The sequence below is a fragment of the Microchirus variegatus genome, assembly GCF_963457635.1.
Source record: "Microchirus variegatus genome assembly, chromosome: 10".
Lineage (NCBI taxonomy): Eukaryota > Metazoa > Chordata > Actinopteri > Pleuronectiformes > Soleidae > Microchirus > Microchirus variegatus.
The window spans coordinates 11,951,872-11,977,501 of record NC_139811.1 but is presented as its reverse complement, the minus strand read 5'-3'; the positions used below and the strand labels follow the sequence as shown (position 1 = coordinate 11,977,501).

Here is a 25,630-nt window from a genome sequence, read left to right as displayed (position 1 = left end):
TTTATTCAGTGAGGTTTGTCTCTACAAGCTCTACATTGGGAAAACCCAACAACCTCAAACACATGGCACAACGCAGAAGAGCCAGCTCATCTGCACAGGACTCAGCTGCTGTCCACCTACATCTATAAAGGCCAAGGGACACTTTTGAAGACATGTGGTCTGAAAGAGGAGCGAAGGAAGGAGTGACATATATGTCAACCTGGAGAAACCATCACTCAGCAGAGGAGGTGGACTAAGACACCAACTATCAGCCACTTATGATGCTGTCCTGAACTCTCTTCCTAAAAGGAACAGTCACACACAGACCAACAATAGTGTCCAGATTCTGTCTCTCAGGTGACCCAAGGGACCCTTTTTCACACCTTGTCTCAAACGACCTGAAACTGGGTCAACTATCAACACCGGTTTCAGCCTCATGCCTGGATTTTTCCACCAGTGAGTCAGAACTGAACAAGCTTCTTAGATGAGAGGTGAAAAATCTTCAAACTTAAAGGTGCATTATGTAATAAATCTAAAGCAACTGAACATAAAATCCTCCTAATATGTCACAGAGACTCAGGAATAATGTTCATATAACAAACTGAACTCACCAACAACAGCAGTACAGACAAGATATTCACATTAAAAATTATATTTTGCAGACTGCAAATCATGTTTATGTTTTCGAAATCATGGTTTGGCATGTGGCGCCACCTACCGCCTTCTACCAATCATTGCAGACAGTAGAGCTTCAACTGCCGAGCAACCACGGGTTGCCAGTTAGGGTTAGCGAAACCTAAAAGACCTCGGTATTTTGAATTTGAATGTAGTAACCGTTTTTGACTTTGACATCAACTAACGACTTGAACAATTAAGATCTAATTATCGTTATCGTCAGAAATCCACAAAAATATTGAGATATAATGTGGTCATTTCACATTTTTACTGTAAACTGAGACGTTGAACAAATTAAACCCTGGCTTTAAAAAAAACAAATAAGAACCTGAATTTTTCTAAAATCTAAGATGTTCTTTCATACACGGTACAAACTAATTTATAACCAAATGATATCTAAGTGAAATAAACACAAACATCTGAAGTGATGAGTCAGAAGTCTATGAAAAACACAGCGTGGCGTTGTCTAACTGTTGTTTTCCTCTTCACTTTATCTTCCGACAAACCCCTGACTTTTTTTTTCCCCTCCGACCTTTTCTTCCCTCATCGGTTTCACCTCCTCCACACGGTCTGTGTTCTAACTATTGCTGTTACTGTCGTCTTTCTCCTCTGCTCACCTCCTCCTCACCTCCTCCTCCTCCTCCTCCTCCTGTAGCGGTGGTCCTTCACCGAGGACAGCTCCTGGGTTTGAGGGGTAAGTTGGAGCAACTCCTGACCTCCTGTCGTTGGGTTCCACACCTCTCCTTACCCGCCTTCACCCGCTGAAACTGTTGAGGACCACCAAGAGAATTCTGTGCACAAACCATAAAATGTTATAGTTATGATTGGTTTGCGTTGCATGCTGTTGACGACTAAAAGATGCTGTTTATACAATATCAGACTCATTGCATGCAAATTGCTGCTTTAGCTGCCTCAAACCTTTTTGAGTTGCTCTCAGTGGGTTTTTTTCATTTATGTTCTGTGGGCAAATTTGGATTTTGTGTGAATGTGTTTAATGTATTACTTATACTTACTATACTTTACTTATAGTAAAAAAAACAAACAAATGGCTGCATTGTCAGTTTCTCACACCTGGACTTTCTCAGCCAATAAGGTATCGCCAACGTCCTCCGGCGGAGTCATCCGCGTGTACGGCGACGACGGCTCCGAGAAGAGCACCGGCAGCTTCATCCCGTACTGCTCCATGGCTCAGGCTCAGCTCTGTTTCCACGGACACCGAGACGCCGTCAAGTTCTTCGTCTCTGTACCTGGTACGTATACAGTCACTAGATACTTTATCTTCACTGCCTTTGCTCTGAATCTTATTACTTTAACTTCAAGTCACACAGTTACTCACGGTTACAGAAGATGAAGATGTCCTTGTTTGCTGTTTTTCATGAGTGAAATGAGATATTTACTGTGTGCTCAGTTTATACTAAGGGGCGCAGCTTGTGAACAGGCAAAGCAGGCAACTGCTTGGGGCCCCGAGCTGATAGGGGGCCCCCGACACTCAGAGCCTGAGGGCTGATTTACTGAAATGTGCAGTGACCAGCCACATCCCAGTCCCCCTTAAAAAAACAATGGACGATTTTCAATGACATCTCAGTAGGAAACCTCCCTAAAGGGGCCCCACCTCACGTTAACCCGTGTAAAGCTATCTTATATTATAACATACTTTTTAATTACAAGGTTTTTCCATGTTATTTCATTAATTTCAAGAAAATTTTTTTATTTTGAATTCATACATTTTTCATTGGTGTCAGATTATTTATAACATAATGGTGATGAACACTGGTTGGAGGGGCCCCCCTGGGAATTTTTGCTTAGGGCCCCTACAGACTCTAGAATCGCCTCTGTTTATACCTGCACCCTGTTAAACACACTGCATGTAACTGTAACCTCTTTTCTTTTCTTGTGTGCGAACAACAGGCAACGTTCTGGCCACCCTTAACGGCAGCGTTCTGGACAGTCCGTCAGAGGGACAGGGCTCCACTGTGCCTGCAGAGACGGAGGCCCAAAGTGTTCACAACGTGCTGGTGCTGAGTGGAGGAGAGGGATACATCGACTTCCGTATAGGTGAGTGATTTTTATATATATATATATATATACAGTATATATTTATGCCCATGAACCTGACTCTTGTGCATAAGGGTTTAACAGCTAACGGTGCAAGTGAGCGTTATTTTGCAGCTTTTCTTTTCAAAAATATATCGTGTAACGTGTCTGAAAGTGTCACGATGACGAGACTAAAGTTCTACATTTTGTTGAGTGGTGATTTTGTTGAGCCAAACATTTCCAACGCTCATAAAAACCAATGGAAATCCATGTGAATCCATTTCTCTTAAAGATAACGGTCTGTTGCATTTTAAGGACATTTTAGGACAAATTAGATCTTGCTATTGAGATTGAGATAACCCCCTCACTACAGTCCATGGCCAAGTGGAAAGGCTTGTAACTGGAGGGTTGTCATTTCGATTCCCCACTAGGTCCGAATGCTAGGAAGGTTTCCCTAAATTAAAAAAAAGAACAAACAACAGAAATGACACACTGAGAGTTTGACTCATTTTAAAATAACAAATAAACAACTCCTCTTGTGTCTATATTGTGCGTTTTCTTCTCCCCAGGTGACGGAGAGGACGATGAGACGGAGGAAGGAGAAAGCAGCGTGGTCGTCGCGCAGATAAAACCCGCTTTGAGCAAAGCCGAGCGGAGTCACATCATTGTCTGGCAGGTGTCTTATGTACCTGAGTGACACCAAGAACTGCATTAAAGCCCCACACCCACCCACCTCCTCTTCCTCCTGGCCCCCCAAAAAAGCTTCCAGCCACCCAAAACTTGTAATTATCCCCGATCAAGTAAAATTCCCCTCTTGGCTCTAAAATAACCCTCTAAGCGGTGTATTGTACCTTGTAACTATTATATTCCCTCCTGCCCCATCACCTTTGTAACTTAAATGCCTTGTAAGTACAAACATCCTCTGACCTTATTAATCTGCCTGCCATCCTGTCCCACCCAGGACATTGTAACCCACTCCGCATAACGACCCCCAACTCCTGTGTATCAATGCCCCTGTAAGCACACTCTGTATTTACCCCAAGTCACCCTGCATCTACTCCAGAGTTAGTTACCCCCCCTCCTCCTTTCTCCATTTTGTCCGTCATCTCTGAAACCTTCACCTCCTCTTAGAGAGGGGGCTAAGAGCAGAAGCCCCAACATGAAACTGTGTCAAGAAAAGAAGTGAAGGGCAATGCTGTCGTGCATTTCCACTGAAAATCTGTCTGGTTTCTCCTACAACAGCCAACCCATCATTATTTATTCATAGCACAATACAGATCCTGGATCCTGGAGTTGGTGGATACAGGTATCAGGTGCTAGGACACACACAGGAATCTTAAGTTTTGGCACCGAGTTTACAGTGATCGTTTCCCCCCCTGTGTCTTTGTGTTTGTTCAAACTTTGGCAATGTGTTTAAAAGAAGTTGGTATAAATCACATAGGGGGGGGGGGGTCAAAATGGATACATGTCAAATTAAGCTTAAACGTCTGGGTTCTTTAGGCTGTGATCTCATCTCATCTCGGTTTAAAAAAAAAGCGTCCTGATAAAAGACTGTGTTTCCTCGTCACAGTGCGGTTATTGAGCCCAAAATGGCTGAAGCAGCTTAACGTGAATGAGCAGGCGACTCACGTCAATGCGGTCCAAACATGTGCACATAACGCTTTGAATTGCACGGGTGACGCCGAGGGTTCGAGTCGACTAATTTCTCTCATCCGACTGGCTGTGGATCGGACGGTTTGGTGTGAAGCGGGTGGGCGTGTCGTCGGAACGTGTACAGGGATTATTGTAAATCTCCAAAAACACACTGAAGCTCATCCTCTCTATGTTCAGTATGATACTTCATGCATTGATCTTTATGTGTGGATTAAATATTAAACATATTTGTGTGCTGAAAATCATTATCCGTGTGTGCGTTTCACTTTACAAACTTTGACAACACAATCCTTTCAACATCAGTACGGGTTTTATAAAAGTATGAATGTGACCAGATGATGGAAAAAGTACACTCTAATAAATACATTTTCTTAGCAAACATTCAGCACAATTAAAGCAGGAAACCGATTACACGTCAAATGTAAAAACCTGGACTCTTCAAGTAGCAGGTGATGGGAAGTTTTTACATCACAGAATTTGAATTTAAACTTGTTTATGTGCAAAAAGGCAATTATGGTATCTGAATTTGTCGAAATCTTAATTTCTCCACTTTAAAAAATTCAAGTGAAAACGGAACAAACTGGTAACTCAGTTTGAGGTTTTGTGCAATTCCACCTGAATACTAGTAATAGTGTTCTGTACCTCAAAGATTACCCTTTATTTGGTCAATTGTGGTGAATCGTGTCGATCGCTATAGCATGGAAACGAAGCTTATTGCTGAAGAACTGTAAACATGAGCTCGTGTTCTACAAAAAACTACAATGAAAACTGTAGCGAGAGACACCGTATAAAGTCAAGTAATTGGTCATGTAGCACAAAATGTTATCATTCTTTTTCTAAAATGTACATCATGTAGTTTAAATGTATGAAACGACACAAGAGGAAGCCAATGCCTCAGCAGCTCTCATGTGGCTACAAGCTATTTTCTAAAGTACGACGTATTGTGGTCCATTTTGTCATAAAAAACAAACAAACAAACGCTGGTTTGCCTGCAGAGACTGTGGACCAATCAGTTGTAGATCCAGTGGCTGTGAGTGTCTTCCCAGCACTGGAGCTCATTCTCATGAAACCACAGAGAGATTTCCCTCTGAGCGCTCTCCACAGAGTCGCTGCCGTGGATCACGTTCCTGCAACACAGAGCCCCCACGTGGACATTAACAGTACAGTAAAAATTGAAGTTATGATAAATCATTGTAAGAACACTGATTTGATACCCATGACATATCTGAAACACCTGACGCTAAGAATTACCCTCATGAATCATCAGTGAATTAGTTGTTTATTACGAAACTGCAGGGACGACCACACACTGACATTGTTTTTTCCCCACTTCCTTTTCAGATAAGACGTCAACACTTGAAGGCAGCATGAATAATTAAGACGCCACTCTTCTTTAACACATGATAACGTGCATACTGCCATTAATTTGACTGTTACAGCAGCTCTTTATACAGGGTATATACAAGGATACTGAAGTTAATTTCAACACCTTTTTAAGACTTTTTCGAGACATAATCGCCACTTCAATCGCCATTGTCCGTCCAGGGAGTGGACCCCTCACCTGTGGTTCTCCCTAAGGTTTCTACCTCTTTCTTTTTCCCTGCTATAAGGGTTTTTTCCCCCTGGTAGTTTTTCCTTACCCTGGTCGAGGGTCTAAGGACAGAGGATGTTACCAAGCCTGTGAAAGCCCCGTGAGACAAACTGTGTTTTGTAATTGTGAGATATATAAATACATTTGATTTGATTTGACTATAGGATCATAGGATAGGATAGATTATCTGTTCAAATCAGCCTTAAATCAGAAAGGTACACACGCTTGTCAGAAGGGCCAGATCGGGGCCTAAATCTGGCCTTTTACTCTTTAGAGTGGGTTAAATCTTCAGAAAGGACAGCGGACTTAGATAAAAGGCTATAATTTTCTTCAGAAGAGAATCAAGTCTGACCTGCCCACTTCCACGCAGTAATCCCCTCGGATGGTTCCTGGCAGCGAGTCTGCGGGGTTGGTCTCTCCCAACATCTTGCGTGCCATCTTAACCACGTCCAAACCCTGCCACACCTGAAGAGGAAAAAGGCAGAAACGTTCATTACTTTTGTGCAAAAACAACGAATGATCTTACAAAGCGGTGGTCACGGCACACAAACTCTACAGATCAGTCACGTGATCCGTGTGTCACATGTCTCTGCCTCATTAGTCCTCACCATGGCAACAACTGGTCCTGAGCTCATGTAGGTTATCAGTCCGCCGAAAAAAGGTTTGCTCCTCAGTTCTGCGTAATGTTCCTTAAGAAGACCCTCAGTTGCCTGACATTCAAACACACAAATGACAAACATATTTTTTTTAAATAAGTAAATCTTTGATAATTGCGTAAACTTGTGTAATTCTCAGGGGAAACTGGGTCTCTGCCCACATCCCACACACCTGCACGAGCTTCATTCCCACCAGCTTGAACCCTTTCTTCTCGAAACGCTGCACGATTTCGCCCACCAGCCTCCGTTGTACGCCATCAGGTTTTATGGCGATGAAGGTGCGTTCATTCACACCGGTCCAACCTAGAAGCAGAGATCACACACAGCAGACACGAATAAAAGGAGGAAAAAGGAACTTGTTTGAACTGCAAAGTGTCACCGCGCCACACACACAAGCTAGAGTAGCTTACATGCAACATAGAGACGGTGCACAGGAGATCTGTCATGTGAATGATTCAGTGGTGGTGAAGTGACGTGAACAGACAGATGACACAGATAAACTCTACCTTTGCATTTGTGAGTATGTGACCCGTGCTGCGCAACAGCCAGTTACATACTGAGTTTATTCTGCTCACAGTCTGCAACTGGAGGGAAAAACTCATCGAGCAGAATGACATGCACCTCCAAAAACTGTGTTTACCATGTGTTAGTACTGAGCCATAAACCTTCTCCCGTCTTTGTAGGCTTTTTCCACAGCAAATAATTTGACTCAGGTGTCACTAATCACAGAAAAGGACTGGATCGGTTTATTGAAGTGTGGTTGTATAAAATATTGAATACTGACAGAGATCATATGACAAGTCCATGGAGAAAAACACAGGACACAGGAGTTGGAGATACATTATGGCCTCTATTAATTGTTATTTTGGCACTCAGAAATCTTTTGTTTGTGATCGGTGTAAGTACATGTAGTGTATGTACTTATCGATGGATATATCGATATCCAAATTTGCACAGATTATCATCAATTCACGTCTTGATGTTGGACTGTTAGACATTGTCTCCTAATACTCTCTGCATTTAAATCTCCTTTCACATCTCCTCTTTTTATTCTACACTCCAATATTTAACATTTTTACTGTGATTGTTACATTGTGTTGTGTTATTTTATGTTATTGGCTGCTGAGGGACTGAAGATGGAAATGAGCTTTAGCTATAACCTTGCATACGAGTACTTATCAGTCCATTAATGTGCACTGTTGCTTTATAAATCTACAAATACGTGCGCGTTGAAACCAACCACCCAACTTGTTCAACTTTATAAAGTTCTCGACGTGACCTCCTGCAGCAGCCAATCAGCGCTCACTCCAGCTAATAATAGGATAATGAATCAAGTGACTATCCAGCAACTCCGCTGCTAGTAGATTAGTAACTAACAGTAGTTATTGTGTGAGCCACTAAGGCCGCATGCTAGAACACAGTCTGTGTGTTATATTAGTCACACTAACTCACACTAACTGCACGGGGTTTGTTTTTTTTCCATTAGTTAATGAAGGTTTCGTGCCTCCATTGCTGCTCCCTCTGCCGGCTCCCGCTCTCACGCGGCGGACACTGTGAGCACATTGTCCAGTTAAACACAGAAAGAAGAGGCACATAATGGCGGATGAGGTAGCGCTGTAAACGCCTGTATCACCAACCTGAGTGGAAGACGTACGCGAACACAGACAGAAACAGACAGATCATTGTCACCGCTGGACGGAGGAGAACTGACAACGTTGTAAGGCGAGGAGGACGTAAATACGTACGTATGTTCAGCCAATCAGCTGCAAGCTTCTTCTTTGTCTCCTCCCCATCTTCACTGATTGGTAACTGCTTGTAAGTCCTCTACCGCCACCTTCCGGATTGGGGTGTGTATCATTGTAGCTGCTTTCCTTTGACTTCTATTAAAGCAATGGAAAGGAATGTGAATTTTAAAAACTTTACATGTCATTTTTGCCAAAAAAAAGTGTCTTAAAAATAGTACAGTATTTATGACTTGTGACAGATATAATTGGATATTTACTTTATACATGTATTTGTTAAATTTGTCCATGTTAATGTGCAATTTCTTTACAGAAAATAGAGATAACACTATGTACCCTGGTGTTTTGCTCAGTTTTCATCATCCATGAGCCCATCATCTTGTAACTTTTAAAATATACTGTCTCTTCAGCTGTCCTTTTAGTGCAGGTTCAAACCCTCCTTTAGTTAATAAGTCTGTATCCAAGGAAACTTCCGCTGACTTCATCAGATGTCCTGCTGCAAACAATCATCCACCCAGATCTTTCCTTCTTAACCACCACATTCTCTGTCTTTTAGAGCCTTGTGTAGTGAGGACTGATAGAAACCTATGGTGTTTGATGGAAAAATGTTGCATTAAAGTAACTTTCTTTTTTCAGATTTATTACTTCACACAAATTCACATTACACACATAGCACAACAGCAGAAAACATCAGAGAATTCATTTGAGTCCAGGACTTTGAGTTGACAGTGTCAAGTGTGGTTGGACAGAAAATGCTGACCACTTCTTTCAACACTGATTTGGTCCAAAATGTTCAAGATTAGAGAACCACATTCTGAAATCACACTGCTGTCCCCTCTTTCCTTTGCCTCTCTTGTTCCTGCTTTTGGAAATATTCTTTGTTGAGCCGGATGTCCCTCTCTAAAGGTAAGATGGGCTCTTCTGTCAGTTCCCTGCCTGTTGCTTTCTTGTGCTGAGCGAGCAGCATGGCGCGCAGCAGTGGTGGGTACGGGACATAGCGCACTGGTGGCTCAGGAAGTGGCTCAAAATCCTTGAACTGTTGTTCCATGTGTTTAGGAATCAAGCGCCAGTCATGATACATGACCTTATCCATCTCTTTGACCTCCGTCTCCTGTTTTCCTGCCAAGCACAAAACACAACCAAGTTCTCACTTTGTTTACAGTATAAATATTACATATTGTTTCTGATGACATGTGTGCAAATACTTTTTTGTAAGAGGGGTGTTAATTGACAGAAATTGAATAATACTACCTATAAGTACTGTATGTTTGTAAAAGCCGATAATCACTTTAAAATAAAAACCTGAAAATATGACATAGACAATGGCCTTGGTTTACGGAGGCTGCCATCTTGTGCCCAAGTAGACAAGTGGAATTCGGTGAATTTTCAAAGATGGAACCTTCAATGGGAATTGACGGGAATAAACTAGAGGTGTTTGAATGTGAAGATTGTGAACTTAAAAATATCTTTGGCTAAAACAATCAGATTTTATGCAAATATAATACATGCAAATACATTAGATGCCACTAAATCTTACACACTGGACCTTAAAATTGTATTAATGTAGTTTAGAACATCCTCGGAAACAGGATGGCACATTTCATGTGATAGATCCAAATTAAAAATTAAACCAAGCTGTAGAAAAATCACACATCTCCTCCTCTCAGTATTTTAATGAATGTTTTTTAAAACGGCCTTAACCACATTACACGGTCAAGTCTTACCTTTGTAAGTGAGGACACCCCAGGCTTTACCGTGATCCATGTTCTACAAACCAAAAGAAATCAGTTGTACTTGATTAGAGTACACATAAATCATTACACTTATCGCGACAATAAAAATCTTCAGACTTCACGTCAGCTGCAATGAAATGGATGTGTGTGACCGACTCTCACCTCAGCTGTGTAGTCCACCTTGACTTTGGTGATTTGCCAGTAGCTGGGCTCAGGGTGGTCCTCCACCCAGGACTTGCGGGTGAAGAGGCGGCCCACTCCGAACAACCTCATGCACGACAGCAGGGAAAAGAGGCGGCTCTCCCTGCGTACATCCTGCCAGGCCAGTACTGGCAGCATCTTCCCTGTGAAAGGCCGCTTCATCGTATCATAGTCCAGGGCATACTTCTGAGATTCCCGAGGCCTGGACTTGAGCTCTCTGTACGCCCGGATCTTCCGAGCCATTTCTGCGATGAGCCGGAGCCGCTTTTTCTTCGCCATGACTGCGTGACTTCACTGAAGCTGCTCAACGACACTGGATTGTTCTGCAGAAATGTAAATGTATGAATGAACACATTATGATCATCATTCTACTGGTTACAGAGGAAATCAGTGAGGATTTTGGTCTTTCCCAATGTGAAAGTGTGCCTGCACTGAATGCACAATGCATGTATGAATACAGTAGTTATTATGATAGAAACATGTGATAATGCCCCATCACATTTTAAATCTATTACAGTATTAAACTGAAATTCACAAATCAAATTAAAGTTTGTGTTGGTGCAGCTCTTGCTGAAAACTCAGTTAAGAGAACATTGGACGTCACAAACATATTGGATACTTCAACAAGATTCTAAGTGGATTATTATATGCCAGCTTAATCTTATTCATGTGTGAGCAGTATAAAATGGAGTGTAGTATTTCATTTGTACATATTTAGCACATTCGCTTGAGCATATAAGTCACAAAACTTATGCTGAATATCATCATCATCACATAAGTCAATCGCGATGATGTGACCTAAGAGAAAAAAAGAGGGGAAAATTTACTTCTGATGCTCCGTAGTTTTAGTAATCATAACAACACTCTTTTTGGCATTATATTTGTTGTCATACTGTATTCCATAATTTGAACTGTAGACCTGCAGTATATGGCGACATAACAATTGAATCATATAATATGAATCGTCATATTAGTAAATATGATTAACTATGTGAGGATTCAAATAAAAAACATTAAGTTCGGGCCATTGACAGTCCTACTGTGACAACGCTAACTCCAGCTAGCCATTAGCTGACGTTTGAGTGTAAAGAAAAGTCACAACATCACACCGTAAACTGAATCACCGGATTGGTTTTGGTAAACATCTGCTAAACTATCTACAACAATTACTATTTACAATTATATGTCTGTTAAATACCTGAATGAACCTGACGTGTGTCCAAGCTTCACTTGACCTCCGCAAGAGGCACGCGTATGGTCCGACCGCAAAAAGTTCCGTGTAAAACGGTGGCGTACTTCAGTTCCGCTTTTACTTGTGCTACTTATTTTTTTTAACACACTGCGATGATTCTCAGTGTCATTTAAATAATATCAGTACACAATCTGTATACATGTTATATCCTTTTGTTTTCTTTATGTCTGAAAACGGTTGCCATATTGTCTCACCAAATAATGGTGTAACATAAAGGGCAGGCCTTTCAGCAAGTTCAATAACAATAAATTCCAGAGGTAAGTATATGCTTCGAATTCTGTGTTATAAGAGGTGTTGAAGTGATTTGATTGGTTATTGTGTCAATCAGTAAATTAATATTTGCACTGTACTGCTCTGTCAGCATGAGGAGTAACTGTATTAATTAAGTCTGCGGAATCCAGTCCACTGTGCATATTTAGCATTCATTTTATTTTCAGCAGAAAATCATGCTGATCGTTTATACAGAAAAAAAAAAGACGACCAGTAAAGGCCTTCACATACAGTATTGTTAATATGACATAGAGCATAGAAACACTTACAATTCTCAAATTTACAGTATATCAGCAAGTCAAAGTGCTCCGATGCATCAATGTGAAGACAGAGAAAGATCTGCTCGACTATATCTAACCATTGTGGTTACATTAATGGATCTACAGAAAGGAGGTTCTGATCATTTACAACACAACAGGACAGAATATGTGTACTTTCACTACTCGTGATCCTCTGGGACCATCGCCTCGATTGTTGTGCCAGTGTGTCTTTTAATGGAACCCAACACACTAGTTCCTCCTGAAAACCATCTTTACAGAAAACTCCTGTATTGCATATGACCTTAAATGGTTAATATCTACCAAAAACCAAGACCTTGAGGAGTGAACATGATCAGACGTGTGATTGATGCAGCAGTTGGCAAACTGTAGATTCAACACTATTATTATGCTTATGCTCATGGTTTGGCAGTCTGAAGAGGTTTAAACAAATACTTATACTGAATATCTAACCCTACTCACTCGTGATTTAAATTGGTGTAAACCACTCCGCTGTGACAGCAAAATTTTTTTATATTTCATTACAAGTTTCACCAGAGATTTCAAAACATCCAGAGAAATGTTGTTGACTACTAGTTGTCATTACCAAAAAGTATTGAAGGAAATTTAAATCATGTTTTTTACCCCACATATTACCATTATATATATTTTCTATAATTATGCTATGTGCTGCGGTGAGTGATTGAGAATTAAGTGCAGCTGTTGAGGAAACTGTCTGACCAAAGCATTGAAAATAAAAAACAGTTGCATAAACATTTCAGAGGAAAAAAATTAACATTAAAACTGTTGAAATCTTTTGTCAATCAAATAAACAAATGTTTCTTTAAAAAAAGACTACAAAGATATAACAGCAATAAAAAGTTACATAAAAGGTGTAGAGGTCTCATCTCAGTTAAAGGACAACATACACTGGTTACATCCTTTAGAAAGAGGAAATCAATCATTTGTATTTAAACAACAAGCATGACTTTGCTAATGCAGACTTTTGAAAAGCTGGTGAAAGCTTGATGTGGCCATTAATGTTAAATAGTATACTCATCTCATAATGTTTATCGTTAATGTGATCGACAATTCGATGTGTTTCAGTTGTTTGGAGATGATTCACCAAAAGCTGTAAAGTGCTTACATGTCCTGTGTTGAGTAATTTCACAGTTCAAGAGCTTGACCTGCAGGTAAGAAAGACATAATACCAACCGATTCTCACTTTGGAAACTGAACATAAAATCAAGAGATGCCAGTTTAACAGGTAACAGATTCCTGTGATAATGCATGGATCACATTGAGGTTGAAAACAATATAGGTTATTTGCATACATAGTAAAACACACAGACTATACCTTTACGGTCTCTCTTTTTTTTGCAAATATGCGATGATGATGATGACCAAATTCTGGCCATACATTAGTTCAGTGTCTCACTGTACAATTTACTCAATAATTCCTGCATAATTAATATAATCGCCACTGATCAATATCGAAAAAGAAACAAAAAGATGTTGCGAACTAAACACCATCTTTTCACTTATTACTGAAGCTGGTGTTTTTGAGTGAATTATGAGCATGAAGACAAGTTAATGGCATTTAAGAGAAGATCACAGTAATAAAATGTGAAGGCCGAATTTCTGCTGTCACAGTTCACCATCTACTCACCACCGTCTCTGCTTCAATGAACCTCGTTACTCATTCCAACACCACAAAACAGTGATGCTGAGGAAAGCTTGAAGCAGATGGAGCAACACTACATTAGAAGCCGTAGGACAGTAACCTCGGCCAGTGTTTCAGAGGAGGTAGGATTCAATCTCGCCAGTCAAGTCCAGCGGCATCTTTTCCTCTGACAGGCTTCAGGGTCAGACGTACAACCCTCTGAATCGCTCTCAGAGGACGACGGTCCAGCCAAGGGCGGGACGGGTGATTCTGAGGGACGTTCAGGCCCATCTGGAGTGTCTTCTGTGGCGCCACAGTTGAGACTGAGCACCCAACCCAGTTTATGGTGGAGTAACTGACGAAGACCGGGCGGCAATGGCAATACATCTAGGGTGTCTATACAGTCTGGCATCAGCTGGCGGAGGCGAGCACAGCAAAGGTAGAGCAGCGAGGTGGGTGCCGAGCAGGATCTGATTACCTTCATGCTGCTTTTCGCTGCAGTGGAGCAGGCCATCGGATAAAACTTCTTATTCTGTAGCTCTGTGGCTGCAACACCTAGATTGAGACAGGAGACAAAATGTCATGTTTACGTGTCATATCCCATTTCAACACTTGTTTGTAAAAAAAATATGATGATATAGCAGAAGGAAGTGACATTTCACAGCTATATTTGCAATAATCATGATACAGTGACATTTTTGCATGCAGTAATCATATCATCAGATTCTCATATCATCCCAAGCCTACCACATAGAATCCTTTCTAAACAATTAATTGCATGTGTGGACACATTCTTCAAACTGATTGGCTGTTGACATCCCACACCCAGTGAGTAATGTTACACCAGTACAAGCACCATAAGTGGTATCAAAGAACTGGAACGTGCATTTACAATATCCAAAAACGGGCAGTCTGATGTGGACAGTGTCAGCTGCTTGTCAATACTAACCTATACACTTTCGATTCTTGAAGAAAGTAAGTGTGCCATGCCACGTGTCTAGATGGACGCCGATAATGGACCCCTGTCCGAACCGAGAGGAGAAGTTCATCTTGTCTCCTTTATGGTGCAACAAACCTGAAACAATATGGTGACCAATGATGCTTTACTCACATGAGAATCATTACAATCAGTCTTTGTTGCGTTACAGTGTTTGTTGTGTTGGTCTTACCAGTGTAAGAGAGACCCCAGCTGTCTGCATCTTTTCCCAGTAGGCTGCAGAACGTGTGTCTGTATTTGTCGAGGTTGACATCAGAAGTACCAATGCCGACCATCTGTTCATAAATAAACAACTTGAGCGTCTACTCAGTAAAGCCCTTGTTTTAGACATAATGTTGTGGTATTTTTTTAGGAAATGCCTAATGAGAGAGTTAAGGAATAGAGGTTCACCATGTCTGTGCCATACACTGGGGATGTCATCTTGATTTCCCAAAAGTGCTGCCCTTCAGCCAGCTCTTTGGATCCACGGATCGCAGCTGTGCCACAGCTGTATTCAGAATGGAAGTTCACTTTGCGATTGTCGCAGCTCAGCAATGTTGCCGTCGATCGGCTGTTGACATCCCAGACCCAGTCAAATTCTACAACATTAAAAATTATTAATTTCAGGTCAATGACATCAGAAATGTAGTTTTAGATTACTTAACCTGATAATAGCCAACAAACAAGCGCAGGAGTGGTTGTGTACCTTGGTCATCCTCTCCACAATGGCAGTCTTTCACTTGGTGGAAACCTCGCAGGCGAGGGTTGTAGCTGGTCTCAGCCTGGGAATCGCAGCCACAGTAGGACTCTCCGGTCACAGGCACCGCACTGGGAACTGGAGGCACCATCACTGCTGAAAAGTCTGCCTCTGAGTCGGAATCACTGTACTTGGGAACAAATTTCAGATCGAAATAGTGAATAGTGAATAGTGAAATAGTGAGTTTAAAAAAGAGGAACTGCTTTTGAATAATAGGCTATTACAAAGAAACTGGTTGTTGTGCACATTCTAACACATTCCCTTCTGTGGAAGAGTTATTTAACTTGATACAAAGCATGTAAACAACTTAACCATAAGCCTCCGGCATCAGATGAGTATGAACAAACTGTGCTAATAATGGCCATTGACAAACTACAGGCTATTGGTAAACAAGAGTCCCTGAGGTGAATCTTGCAGTAGTCAATTGGTATCACATGACACAAACAGAAGCATACATGATGTAACACTTCAAAACTGTTCAGATGCAGCCGCGTGATTACCTCTAGGCGTTCATAGTTCCATTCTTCAGTTTCAGAGGCCAGCACAAGCGCCCGGGCATCAGCATCCCGCCGAATCCCTCCCCAGACGTATCTCCAAGCACGACTGTTCCTGCTTCGTCGAGACATGGTATCAACTCACGGCGTAGAAAGTAACCTGACACAGTCAGTTCAGGTTTAGGCAAAATGTTGAAAGAGGAGCATCAGTCCAGCTGCTGAAAGACAACAAAGGACATGTTTATGAGAGGCACAGACACCACAGACCTTTGTATTATGATGGGATGTTTTGGAATGAGCTCATTCAGTACTGGAAAATTTAATATCGCGTGACGACACAGTTTCGATATTAGGTGATACTAGGGAAATCTGATACCCAGCCATAAAAACACATTTATCATGACATAATCATTTATTCCTTTTCTCCAAGTTAATTTTATTTTATTGTATCTTGCACCTGCTATACTATGTAAGTAATGGTACGAGGGTTGCACATTAATATTGACAAGATATCAGTATTGGCAGATATAGACAAACACACCACAGTGGGGGTTAGGAGGATTAGTTGGTTGCAACATGCAAATGCAAATGAAAGTGCAAATTTCATACCAAAAGGGACTAATTGGCCTCTGCATGTGGGTGCATGGAAAAACTTATATATCGGCAAAAGGTCCAATATCGTGCATCCCTACTCTGTAATGTCTCTTTCATAAAACCATGAGCGCAACAGTGCCTGGATACAGTACATTCACGAACCTGTGCCGGTATCGGAAAATAGTGGCTTAAGAAGAAGTACTACCGAGACAATATTTAGAAAATGTGGATTCTCCAGCGGTCTTCAAATCTTACGCGTCGAAGCTTTTCAGGTTTTCCGTGAAAAAATGTGACAAACGACTAAACTATGAGCCGATACAGCTGGACTGCGGAGACCTACATGTCAGGAAATTCAAATGTAAGTGATGCGCCACTTGGCTGGGGAAAAAAATCGAGAAGTTGCAAGGAAAAAGCAAAAAACCCCACCTGTAGTTTCTACTACACCTGCACTTCATCACTGATTGATCAAAAGCTAGCTAGCTCGTTCTGGCTATGTAGCCTGGCTGACAAGAGCAGCTACCCCGCTGAAGTGCATAGCGGTGGCCGGCTATAACAGGCTAACACGGCAAATAACAAGGTCAGTGGCATCACATTTCAGTTCAGACGACAGGCTGCATGTGTGTATATATAGCCGAGTGCACTGCTACGTGTCGCTGGTTAACATGCGTCCACGGTTCATGCACCAAATCGAATGTGGAAAGACCTGGTCGAAGGTGGAATAACTCACATAGAGTAGCTAGTAAGTTAGCTTTCCTTAGCATGCTACAGCTGCTCGCCTTAGATGAAATGGGAGCATTAACATTACCTGCGCGTTTTTCACAACCAGCTCGCAAAATACAGATTCCCACAAAGATGCTGCTCCTGCTCGAAGACACCTACAGTAGCTTATGTGACAGTGGACAGTTGAATGAGAGACAGGCTAAGTGTCGCCCCTCCATGACCTACTTTACATGAGTCTGAGCGTAAACATTCGCAGTGCGAGCTAACGTCAGCACCAGGGTTGCCAGGTCTGCGCGACAGAAAACAAACAGAAAAAAACAATCACCCATAAAATTACGGAATTTCAAACAGCATTGCTGTAATTGTCAAATGTCTTGTAAAATACACCAAGACATAACAAACTAGCATAAATGTCAGGTTTAAAAGTACTTTACCCAAAATAATTTGGTAATGTTTGGATTAAAAAGTGCAAACATGGGACATTTAATTTGAAATGTCTCTAAAACTGTACAGTAAATATGTCTGGAATATGGAAAATGTTTTTATTACGTCTCAAATGTAATACTTTTTAGATTAAAAAGTGTGAATATGGGACGTTTACCTTGAAATTTATCCAAAACCGCTGGATATCAGTACAAATGCCTGATATCCAGCACAAAAGCAGATATCAATGTGCTGAACATAAAAAGTGGTTGTGAATTAATGTATATCAGCAAAAATAAGGTATTGCACTAATTATTGTAAATGCATAAGACATACTATTTAAACACTACATTCAAATAAAAAACTATTTGTTGTAAATGGGTTGCATGTATCTAATTTTTACAACTATTAAATGAAATACATGTGACTGAGTATGGCAAGTTTTCAGTGACTCCTTCAAACTCTTGCCATTCTCCACCACCACATGTGACTCAGGTTCATTTATGCAAGGGTGCAGAATTATTTATATACTCTAGCCGAGTAAAAGTACATATTCAGCACTGCGAAAATAACTCAAACTTCTGCATTCACAATAAACAATACACACAATAACAGCAATATCAGTATATATCGGTTGATTTTATGCCACTAAAACCATTTTGAATATAAAAATGGTGCTATATGAATCTATAATAAGCAGGTAAAATGTAACATAGTTTGGAATTATAGTTTAAAATTGTGCCACACCTGTTTGAGTTGTAAAAAGTAGTTCACCCTTGGGGCCCCATGCCACTCAGCTGCTTTCATTTCCAAACAGGTCTACCCTCTTAACTGTTTATGAGAGCAACAATGAAGTAAACATGGAAAGCAAAAGAAGTAAACACATAAGTGGAATAAAACCATTTGCAAAGTCCATCCTGCCACATTAACAATCTTATGACCCCTCACTCTTATCTTGTGACTGGATTGTTCTCTGTTGCTTTGCTGCATTACTGAAGCTACAGCTGTGAAAATGGAACACATGCAAAATGCTATATATAGTCTAACAGTTAAATGTAGGATAATTTATACTTTGAAGAGGGAGCTGCTGGGCAGGAGGAAAAGAGGAAGACCAAAGAAAAGGTTCATGGATGTTGAGAAGGAAGACATGAGGGCAGCTGATGTAACAGAGGACATGAGGAGTAGGGTGAGATGGAGGCAGATGATCCGCTGTGGCAACCCCTAAAGGGAGAAGCCGAAATCAGAAGACTGATACTTAAGGTACAATTTTCTGATGATATTTCTCCATATTTTAAAGAAATCCACCACCACTAACAGGCATCCATTAAATTAATAAGGAGACGATTAAGGCCCATGGCCAAGATGAAAGGAATTGAGCTCATAACTGGAAGGTTGCTGGTTCAATCCTGGGACGGACGAGATGGGGGATTGAGTGCCTTGCTACTACTGAAAAAAAAAGGATGGATTAAATGCAGAGGACAAATTCACTATAACTAATAGTTGCATGTGCAGACACAGCAAATTCTTAACTGCAATGTGCTAGAACAGATATATGAGGAACTATTTCATTAAACTTGAATGAATTAGTTAAATAACTTGAGAGGTTCAAGTTACCACTAGTTACCACCTGTAAACGGCATCAGGTAAGCGAGATTGCGTGGATACAGAATACTGTACGTGCTTTAGCCAAAAGTACAGATGCTTTAGCACTGCCGTCAGTGTCCATCGACATAAATATTAGCATCAGTCCTTCTCGCCAGTGATCAACAGTTGGCTCCAGATCCAAATAAGCCGTTCCGGAGGCAGTTCATGTTTTCCAGCTTCCTACTCACTGAAAAAAAAGTGCTGTTGAATCCCATGACCTGAACAATAAAGCTCATAGAATGCATCACCAATCTGGAAAATCAGGTTTTCTACCATCCTTAACGGGATCTTCCTTATGTTTCACAGCATGGAAGCATCTACTGGGACAATGTCTTATTTGTCATCACAGAGGGTTTATGGCATCAACAATAACAAAGGTAAAAAGTCATTTGAGTAACTGCACCTTTGGACCAAAAACAGCTGTTAAACTTTGACATCAGACATAAAAAGGCTGACGATGTTCTGGAGGAGGTTGAGTTTTATTTGGAAATCTGACAGGCATGGCTGAACAGTGACCTTTTAACAAGAAACAAAAAGACAGCAGCACTACAGGTAAACAATACCAGTGATTGAGAATGTCATATTGAACATAAAATTCACTTACACGCATTCTGCACTCGGGTAACTCTCTCACACTCACTCACACACACATACACACAGTCACAGTCAGCTCCAAGTTAACATGTGGACATCCTCCATTAATAATCACACTACATCCAGAGGAATTCCAAGCACTTTTAACAATTACCCACAGTGCAATAATCTAACTATACACAGATAATTTATATGTATTTTTATGTATATAGGATATTTGATATTAACAATATTCCATTTAGACAGATTCATGAAGTCAATATCTTCATATCTTTCCATAAATAGTGACAAATTTATGCCTCGACAGCTCCTGATTCAAACATGGTCCCCAAAAATGAACATGGAAAAAAATAAAATACTAATGTGCACAATTTTCAGCAGTTTCAAAACAGAGAATTACAATCAAAACCACCAACATAAAACAAAAACCAAAAGGAGGGGGGTGGGCAGAGAGGTAAACATTTATACTCACACTCACAGCACAGACTGGTTACTACATTTACAAGGGTGGAGGGACTCTGGATCACTGTACAGATTAAGATCAGACAACAAATCAGGCAGACTGTCCACACATCATCCCACAACAACCAATACATCATCATGCCCATTCTGTACACAAAGGACCTGACACAACTGGATGGCTTTAAACATTATGGATAGATCACATCTACTGAGGAGAGAGCAGTCAAAGTCGACTGCCAACATGTTTTTGTTGCCATCCCATCCTGTCAGACCCACAGGGTGTAATGGAAGTAGGTGAAAATCTCCTATTTGTTCTTGCTGCTTTAATGTGGAATGAATGAGATGTGGTGTTTGATGCAGACACTTATTTTGTGGAGAGAATGAGGGCCACGATAAGGCCGTAAAGCCCCAGCACCTCAGCAAAGATCAGGATCAAGATCATGCCCACGAAAAGCCGGGGCTGCTGGGCAGTGCCTCGAACCCCCGCATCGCCCACAATTCCAATGGCAAACCCGGCTGCCAGACCACTCAGGCCCACACTCAGACCAGCACCAAGATGCAGGAAACTCCTGTTGAAGAGGGAACAAAATACGGTCAGTGTAACATCAAAATATAGTAAAAGCACAGCCAAGCCCACAAGTCAGAGGGAAAGTTGTACAGAAACATAATATTGTATTGTGAGGTAATTAAAGGACATTACCCTGCCTGTAAAACTGCTGTGAAAGTAAAAATCTATAAAAGTACAATTCTCTTTCCCTTGTAAAACACCATCACAGTGTTTTCACTAAGCAACACAAATATTATTTTTACTATTACCTTTGCATTACTGAAATGCAAGACACTGCAACTGGGTTTGGAGCTTGTGCAATTACATTGTTTGCAAACACACAAATATGAAACACGCTGTGCTATTATTAGAGGTTCATCTTACTTGTAGAGGTTGATTCTTTCAGAGATGTTGTTTGCTATCAGCACAGCCACCACTAGCCCGTAGATGGCAATGATACCAGCCATGACCACGGGGATGATGGACTTCATGATGAGCTCTGGCCGCATCACGGACATGGCGGCGATCCCGGTGCCGCTCTTTGCCGTCCCATACGCTGCTCCTAATGCTGAAGGGAGAGAGGCAAGTTTGTGTTTATTCATCTGCTCAGATCGATGTGTCTCAAATCATTACTCAGAATGATTAAACAGTTAAAATGTTTGCCCAACCATTTCTCATTCTCTTAATAAATAATTTACGCTAAAACAGAATTAACACAATTACAGCGAGTTGGGTAATTTTATATACAATATACGATTAAGTGTGAGTGCTGAGTCAGTCAAAGCCCAAGATACTCGGCCAGCGAGGGACACCGTTCTAAAATATCAACGTTTTTAAATTAAAATGTGACATCACAGATGTGACAGGAGCGTAAATCCACCCATCTATTAATTCAAGGAACGTCCATCTGTCAGTCTGCTGATCTCAGAACTGTTCCACGGGTCATTTGACAGGCTTCAAACTTGGCAGGTGACGTTCTAAGGGCAGCAGGGTATGCAGTGTGTGCTATAAATGTGACAGATATATCACTAAATGAGCCACTTCTGCATGCCAATAGAGAGAGGATAAGTGAGGCAATGTGCCACGATGCTGAGTCAGTTGAAGCCAGAGATGTGGGTACTGCAATTGTAGATATGTCTAAAACAATCTACAGTAAGAGTAGCTTTGCAATAATCATTTTTTTGGGTGCGTTACTTTATTGTTGTACTCTATAGTTAGTGGCAGTACTGGCCTTTATAAAATTGCATAGCTTTAACCAACAAATTTCTTATTTTGAAATCATGACCATTTCAGATGCCTATTTTATATTCAGCTCAAATCAGGTGATGTGGGGTCAAACTACATTTCACCAGCAGTGACAAATAGAGAGCACATCCATCAAGTCCTTTCCCTTTGATGGTTCACCAGCATCTTAGCTCAATGTAATGAGAATTATCTGCTGCTAACAGTGTTCAAAGCCAGGATTGTTGCCATGAATTAATCAATCTACATGAACAATAATTACAGGTTACCAAACGAGGCTTTCATGGCGAGAAACTGAACACACAATTGCATACAAGCCCTGCAGGAGAGAATTATTATAATAATCACACAATACAGCTTTCACTGCTTCTCACTGGCTGCTGTGGGTGTGTTGGCACATTCAGGGAGTACTGTGAACACACTCCATGTAAATAAACAGCCCAAAATGGTTTCTAATAATTGAACTGCAGCACAAGACTAATCTGAATATAGACAGTACATTGTGGACATCTAGAGATTGATCACTGCCATTGGAGCACCAGTTGGACATGACACCTACGACCAGAGCATCTTCAGATATGATATGCACGATTGAGTTGCATAAAATGTTCAATAAGGATCATCTTTCCTACCTCCTTCGCTAAATAGTTAATCATGCCTTCCACCTTGTACAACTGAAACCCTCTGAAATCCTAGACCAGCTCCAGTGTGAACAAACAAACAACTGTTTTGACACTACAGCAGCAAGAAGACTTTATTGAAATATTGGCACAAGCTCAAATGACCGTTCTATAAAATAGTTGCCGTGTTCCAATGATGAGAAAATTATGGTTAACAGATAGAGAGCAGTAGTCATTCTTACTAAGAGTAACACAATATTTCGGTACACACTGATTATATAACTTTCCCGCGAGCCTAACGGTTTGTTTGATTTTACTGATATAAGCTCCAATTGTTTGCAAGGGTGATTAAATAAAAGTCTCTGCATCAGAGCGTCGTCTTCGTCACGTGAGGAGAGGTGACCTACAAAGCTGAAGATTTGTCATAGAGCAAAAAATTAAATCTTTAGTTGGCAAAAAGGCAAACCGATAATATTAGAAGGACAATCTACAAACACGGTGTGACTGAGGTGGCAGCATCTGGATTTCTCTCTCGCACACGCACGATGCTAAGTGTACCAGAGTTGTGAGGCTGCCTGCAGCAAAATCAGCCGTGAAAGATCAAACTGCGTGTTCTACCAATGTAAAGCTGACGCATGTCTTTTCTTGTCAAATGTCCTGTTCAGTCAGGGACACTGGTGCTTTTACAGGTTTATACAGAAGCATTTTTTCCTCTCAGTCAAGAGCCTGACCATTTCCAACAGAAGGAAATGACAAGGACATGTTTTTCTATCTCATCTAATTTTTAGGGTTGTACAGACTTTACAATGTTGACAAGAAATGGATACCGCTATATCCAGAGTCATTCATCATCACTAGACTAATTTGATTTATTTTTTAATCATCCAATTCCAGAACAGAAAAAATAGCCGTAAAGGCTTTCAAAATTGTGTAATCTGTGAAGTTAATATTTCTAAGGAATACAGAGAAGAGCCTTTTATTTCCTTATGGTTTTGCCCTTGTAGCCTTAGCATATACATGCATCTCAATAATGTCAGGTTAAAAAGAGGTCAGTCTTTGTACCACAGCATGTTAATATCTGATGTTATACTTGGGAGGAAGCACTGGTATTGGATCACTATTCTGCAGATAGTTACCCTAAACTGAGACCCCAGTCAGTAAGTAACTAGATGGACGACGACACAAAATGCTACCAAATGTCATCATCAAATCAGCAGTGAGCTCCCAATTACAGAGACAGCTGTCCTTTTCTTCCTGCAAAACAGCATCCTAACTGCCAATGTGCTCTGAAATGTAGATAATGATTAAAGATATCTCCCCTTTCCCCCTCATATATACATCATGTCCATTCTTTCTATAGCTGTGTATGATCTTTTTTATTATTTTTTTTTTATTTCACTGTAATGTGTATTTTCTTTCATTTTTGTTTCAATAGTTTTACCTAACACTGTGTGTCTGTATCACAAAAACGTCCCCGTTTTAGGATAAATGCAAACAAACATCTATTTATCTAACTGTCATTACTATGTGATGAAATCAGCGACACAATTGATCGCTAAATGACACTCATCATTCATGGGGGACAAGGCGTTGAAAATGGGTGAAGGGATTCCTATGTCGATACTTGTATGAGCAGATAAATGAATGAATGAAACAGTTGACCCAATATTTGACTCCTAATATTACATAATCGGTAAAAGGAATGACCAGAAAACGTGACTGATTAACCTTGAATAAATAAAAACATGGTCTTGATCAATATCAAGTAAGAATACAGCAGGCCTGTGTGTAACATATGCTGGTGGAGATCCCTGTCAGCCTCTAATGAGTCGGACCTTCTCAGACTTCCTCTGTGACACACACTACAGGGTGTACCCTGCCTCCCTGCTCATGACTGAATGGACGGATTTTCCCTTTAATCCCTCAGACTCGCGTGCAGGCCCTGGCTGTCCTTCGACACGGTTAAAAAAAATCTTACGGGCTGACACGCGCTGGATGAATTCAATATCAGAGCAGAAATAAAACACATATTTAACCGATAAAAATGATCGAATAGCTGCTGCGACGTAAAACAAAAATAAGTCATTGGCGATGATGACAGATGCCACCACAGCACGGGCCTGCGTCACCAAAACCAAGCAGCAGATGCGAGCAAATATCGTCAGAGAAGGGAAGAGAAGGGGGGTCAGACTCGGTGCTGGCGGCGTGAGGGCTGGGTGGTCAGCGGCTTAATGACGGCGGACACCTTGCACTGCCTCGCATCAGTAGCAGGTGCGTGACCGACCTACGTAACGTAGCGGGCGCACAATGACCAGTATTGTATGATACAATACAATATTTCAGCATCCATATAATGTGTCGTTATGTTATCATCAGTGAGACGGTGACAGGCGGAGGAGTGAGGTGTAGTTACCGCTGAAGACCATGGCCGCAGAGGCTCCCATCACAGCGAAGAAAGGCGAGTACTCCGGGCTCTCCTGGCCAGACGACATGTTTCACTTCTCTCTCGGGGGCGATACAGCTGCACGACAGGCGTTGTTCGTTTTTTTTTTTCAGGACTTGCCCGTTTCTCACCGTCGGCTGCGAGGAGGTTAAAGGCGCTCGGAGGTGATGACTGTAGCGTAACCGTCAGCGAGCGAGAGCACCGGGTCTGCAAGAGGAAAATGGCGAAACGGAAAAAGTCACGTGACCGACCGCCTCGGAAGGGTCCATTTGTGGGGACACGGGGGTGCTCGACACACTCGGGCTTAAAATACCAAACCCACTTGTTTATTTCTCCTTCAAATGTATCACACATCGTCATATAGAGTCCTAGGATTTGTCCCAACATCACATTCCGTCTCAGTTTTAT

General features: G+C 41.2%; 5 protein-coding genes across 6 annotated transcripts; 1 reads left to right on the top strand and 4 right to left on the bottom strand.

The window, feature by feature from the left end:
- Positions 1 to 1,690: 1,690 nt before the first annotated feature.
- Positions 1,691 to 3,385, top strand: mapk8ip3 (mitogen-activated protein kinase 8 interacting protein 3; the record flags this gene model as incomplete). The annotated part of the gene is made up of 3 exons (XM_083896575.1): positions 1,691 to 1,904; positions 2,563 to 2,709; positions 3,258 to 3,385. Exons 1-3 carry the CDS (start codon positions 1,700 to 1,702, stop codon positions 3,383 to 3,385), a joined length of 480 nt encoding a protein of 159 aa, XP_083752701.1. The 5' UTR covers positions 1,691 to 1,699.
- Positions 3,386 to 5,350: 1,965 nt separating this feature from the next.
- Positions 5,351 to 8,271, bottom strand: nme3 (NME/NM23 nucleoside diphosphate kinase 3; the record flags this gene model as incomplete). The annotated part of the gene is made up of 5 exons (XM_083896068.1): positions 5,351 to 5,468; positions 6,285 to 6,397; positions 6,541 to 6,642; positions 6,761 to 6,891; positions 8,226 to 8,271. 5 exons carry the CDS (start codon positions 8,269 to 8,271, stop codon positions 5,351 to 5,353), a joined length of 510 nt encoding a protein of 169 aa, XP_083752194.1.
- A 767-nt stretch (positions 8,272 to 9,038) lies between these two features.
- mrps34 (mitochondrial ribosomal protein S34) lies at positions 9,039 to 11,530 on the bottom strand. Its single transcript, XM_083896065.1, has 4 exons — positions 11,463 to 11,530; positions 10,226 to 10,587; positions 10,055 to 10,097; positions 9,039 to 9,449 (listed from the first exon to the last, which is right to left on the bottom strand). The coding sequence occupies exons 2-4, from the start codon at positions 10,541 to 10,543 to the stop codon at positions 9,151 to 9,153; spliced, it is 660 nt and encodes a 219-aa protein (XP_083752191.1). The 5' UTR covers positions 10,544 to 10,587; positions 11,463 to 11,530; the 3' UTR covers positions 9,039 to 9,150.
- Positions 11,531 to 11,926: 396 nt separating this feature from the next.
- On the bottom strand, positions 11,927 to 17,471 carry spsb3a (splA/ryanodine receptor domain and SOCS box containing 3a). 2 transcript variants are annotated; one of them, XM_083896058.1, is made up of 7 exons: positions 17,333 to 17,471; positions 15,940 to 16,151; positions 15,389 to 15,569; positions 15,094 to 15,281; positions 14,876 to 14,978; positions 14,656 to 14,781; positions 11,927 to 14,261 (listed from the first exon to the last, which is right to left on the bottom strand). In XM_083896058.1, exons 2-7 carry the CDS (start codon positions 16,063 to 16,065, stop codon positions 13,870 to 13,872), a joined length of 1,116 nt encoding a protein of 371 aa, XP_083752184.1. In that variant the 5' UTR covers positions 16,066 to 16,151; positions 17,333 to 17,471; the 3' UTR covers positions 11,927 to 13,869. The 2 variants fall into 2 exon arrangements, with proteins under 2 accessions (XP_083752184.1, XP_083752185.1); XM_083896059.1 differs by lacking the exon at positions 17,333 to 17,471 and having other exon boundaries at positions 15,389 to 15,564; positions 15,940 to 16,026.
- A 2,344-nt stretch (positions 17,472 to 19,815) lies between these two features.
- On the bottom strand, positions 19,816 to 25,400 carry atp6v0ca (ATPase H+ transporting V0 subunit ca). The gene is made up of 3 exons (XM_083896069.1): positions 25,193 to 25,400; positions 21,302 to 21,485; positions 19,816 to 20,939 (listed from the first exon to the last, which is right to left on the bottom strand). The coding sequence occupies exons 1-3, from the start codon at positions 25,269 to 25,271 to the stop codon at positions 20,735 to 20,737; spliced, it is 468 nt and encodes a 155-aa protein (XP_083752195.1). The 5' UTR covers positions 25,272 to 25,400; the 3' UTR covers positions 19,816 to 20,734.
- Between the last annotated feature and the right edge of the window lie 230 nt (positions 25,401 to 25,630).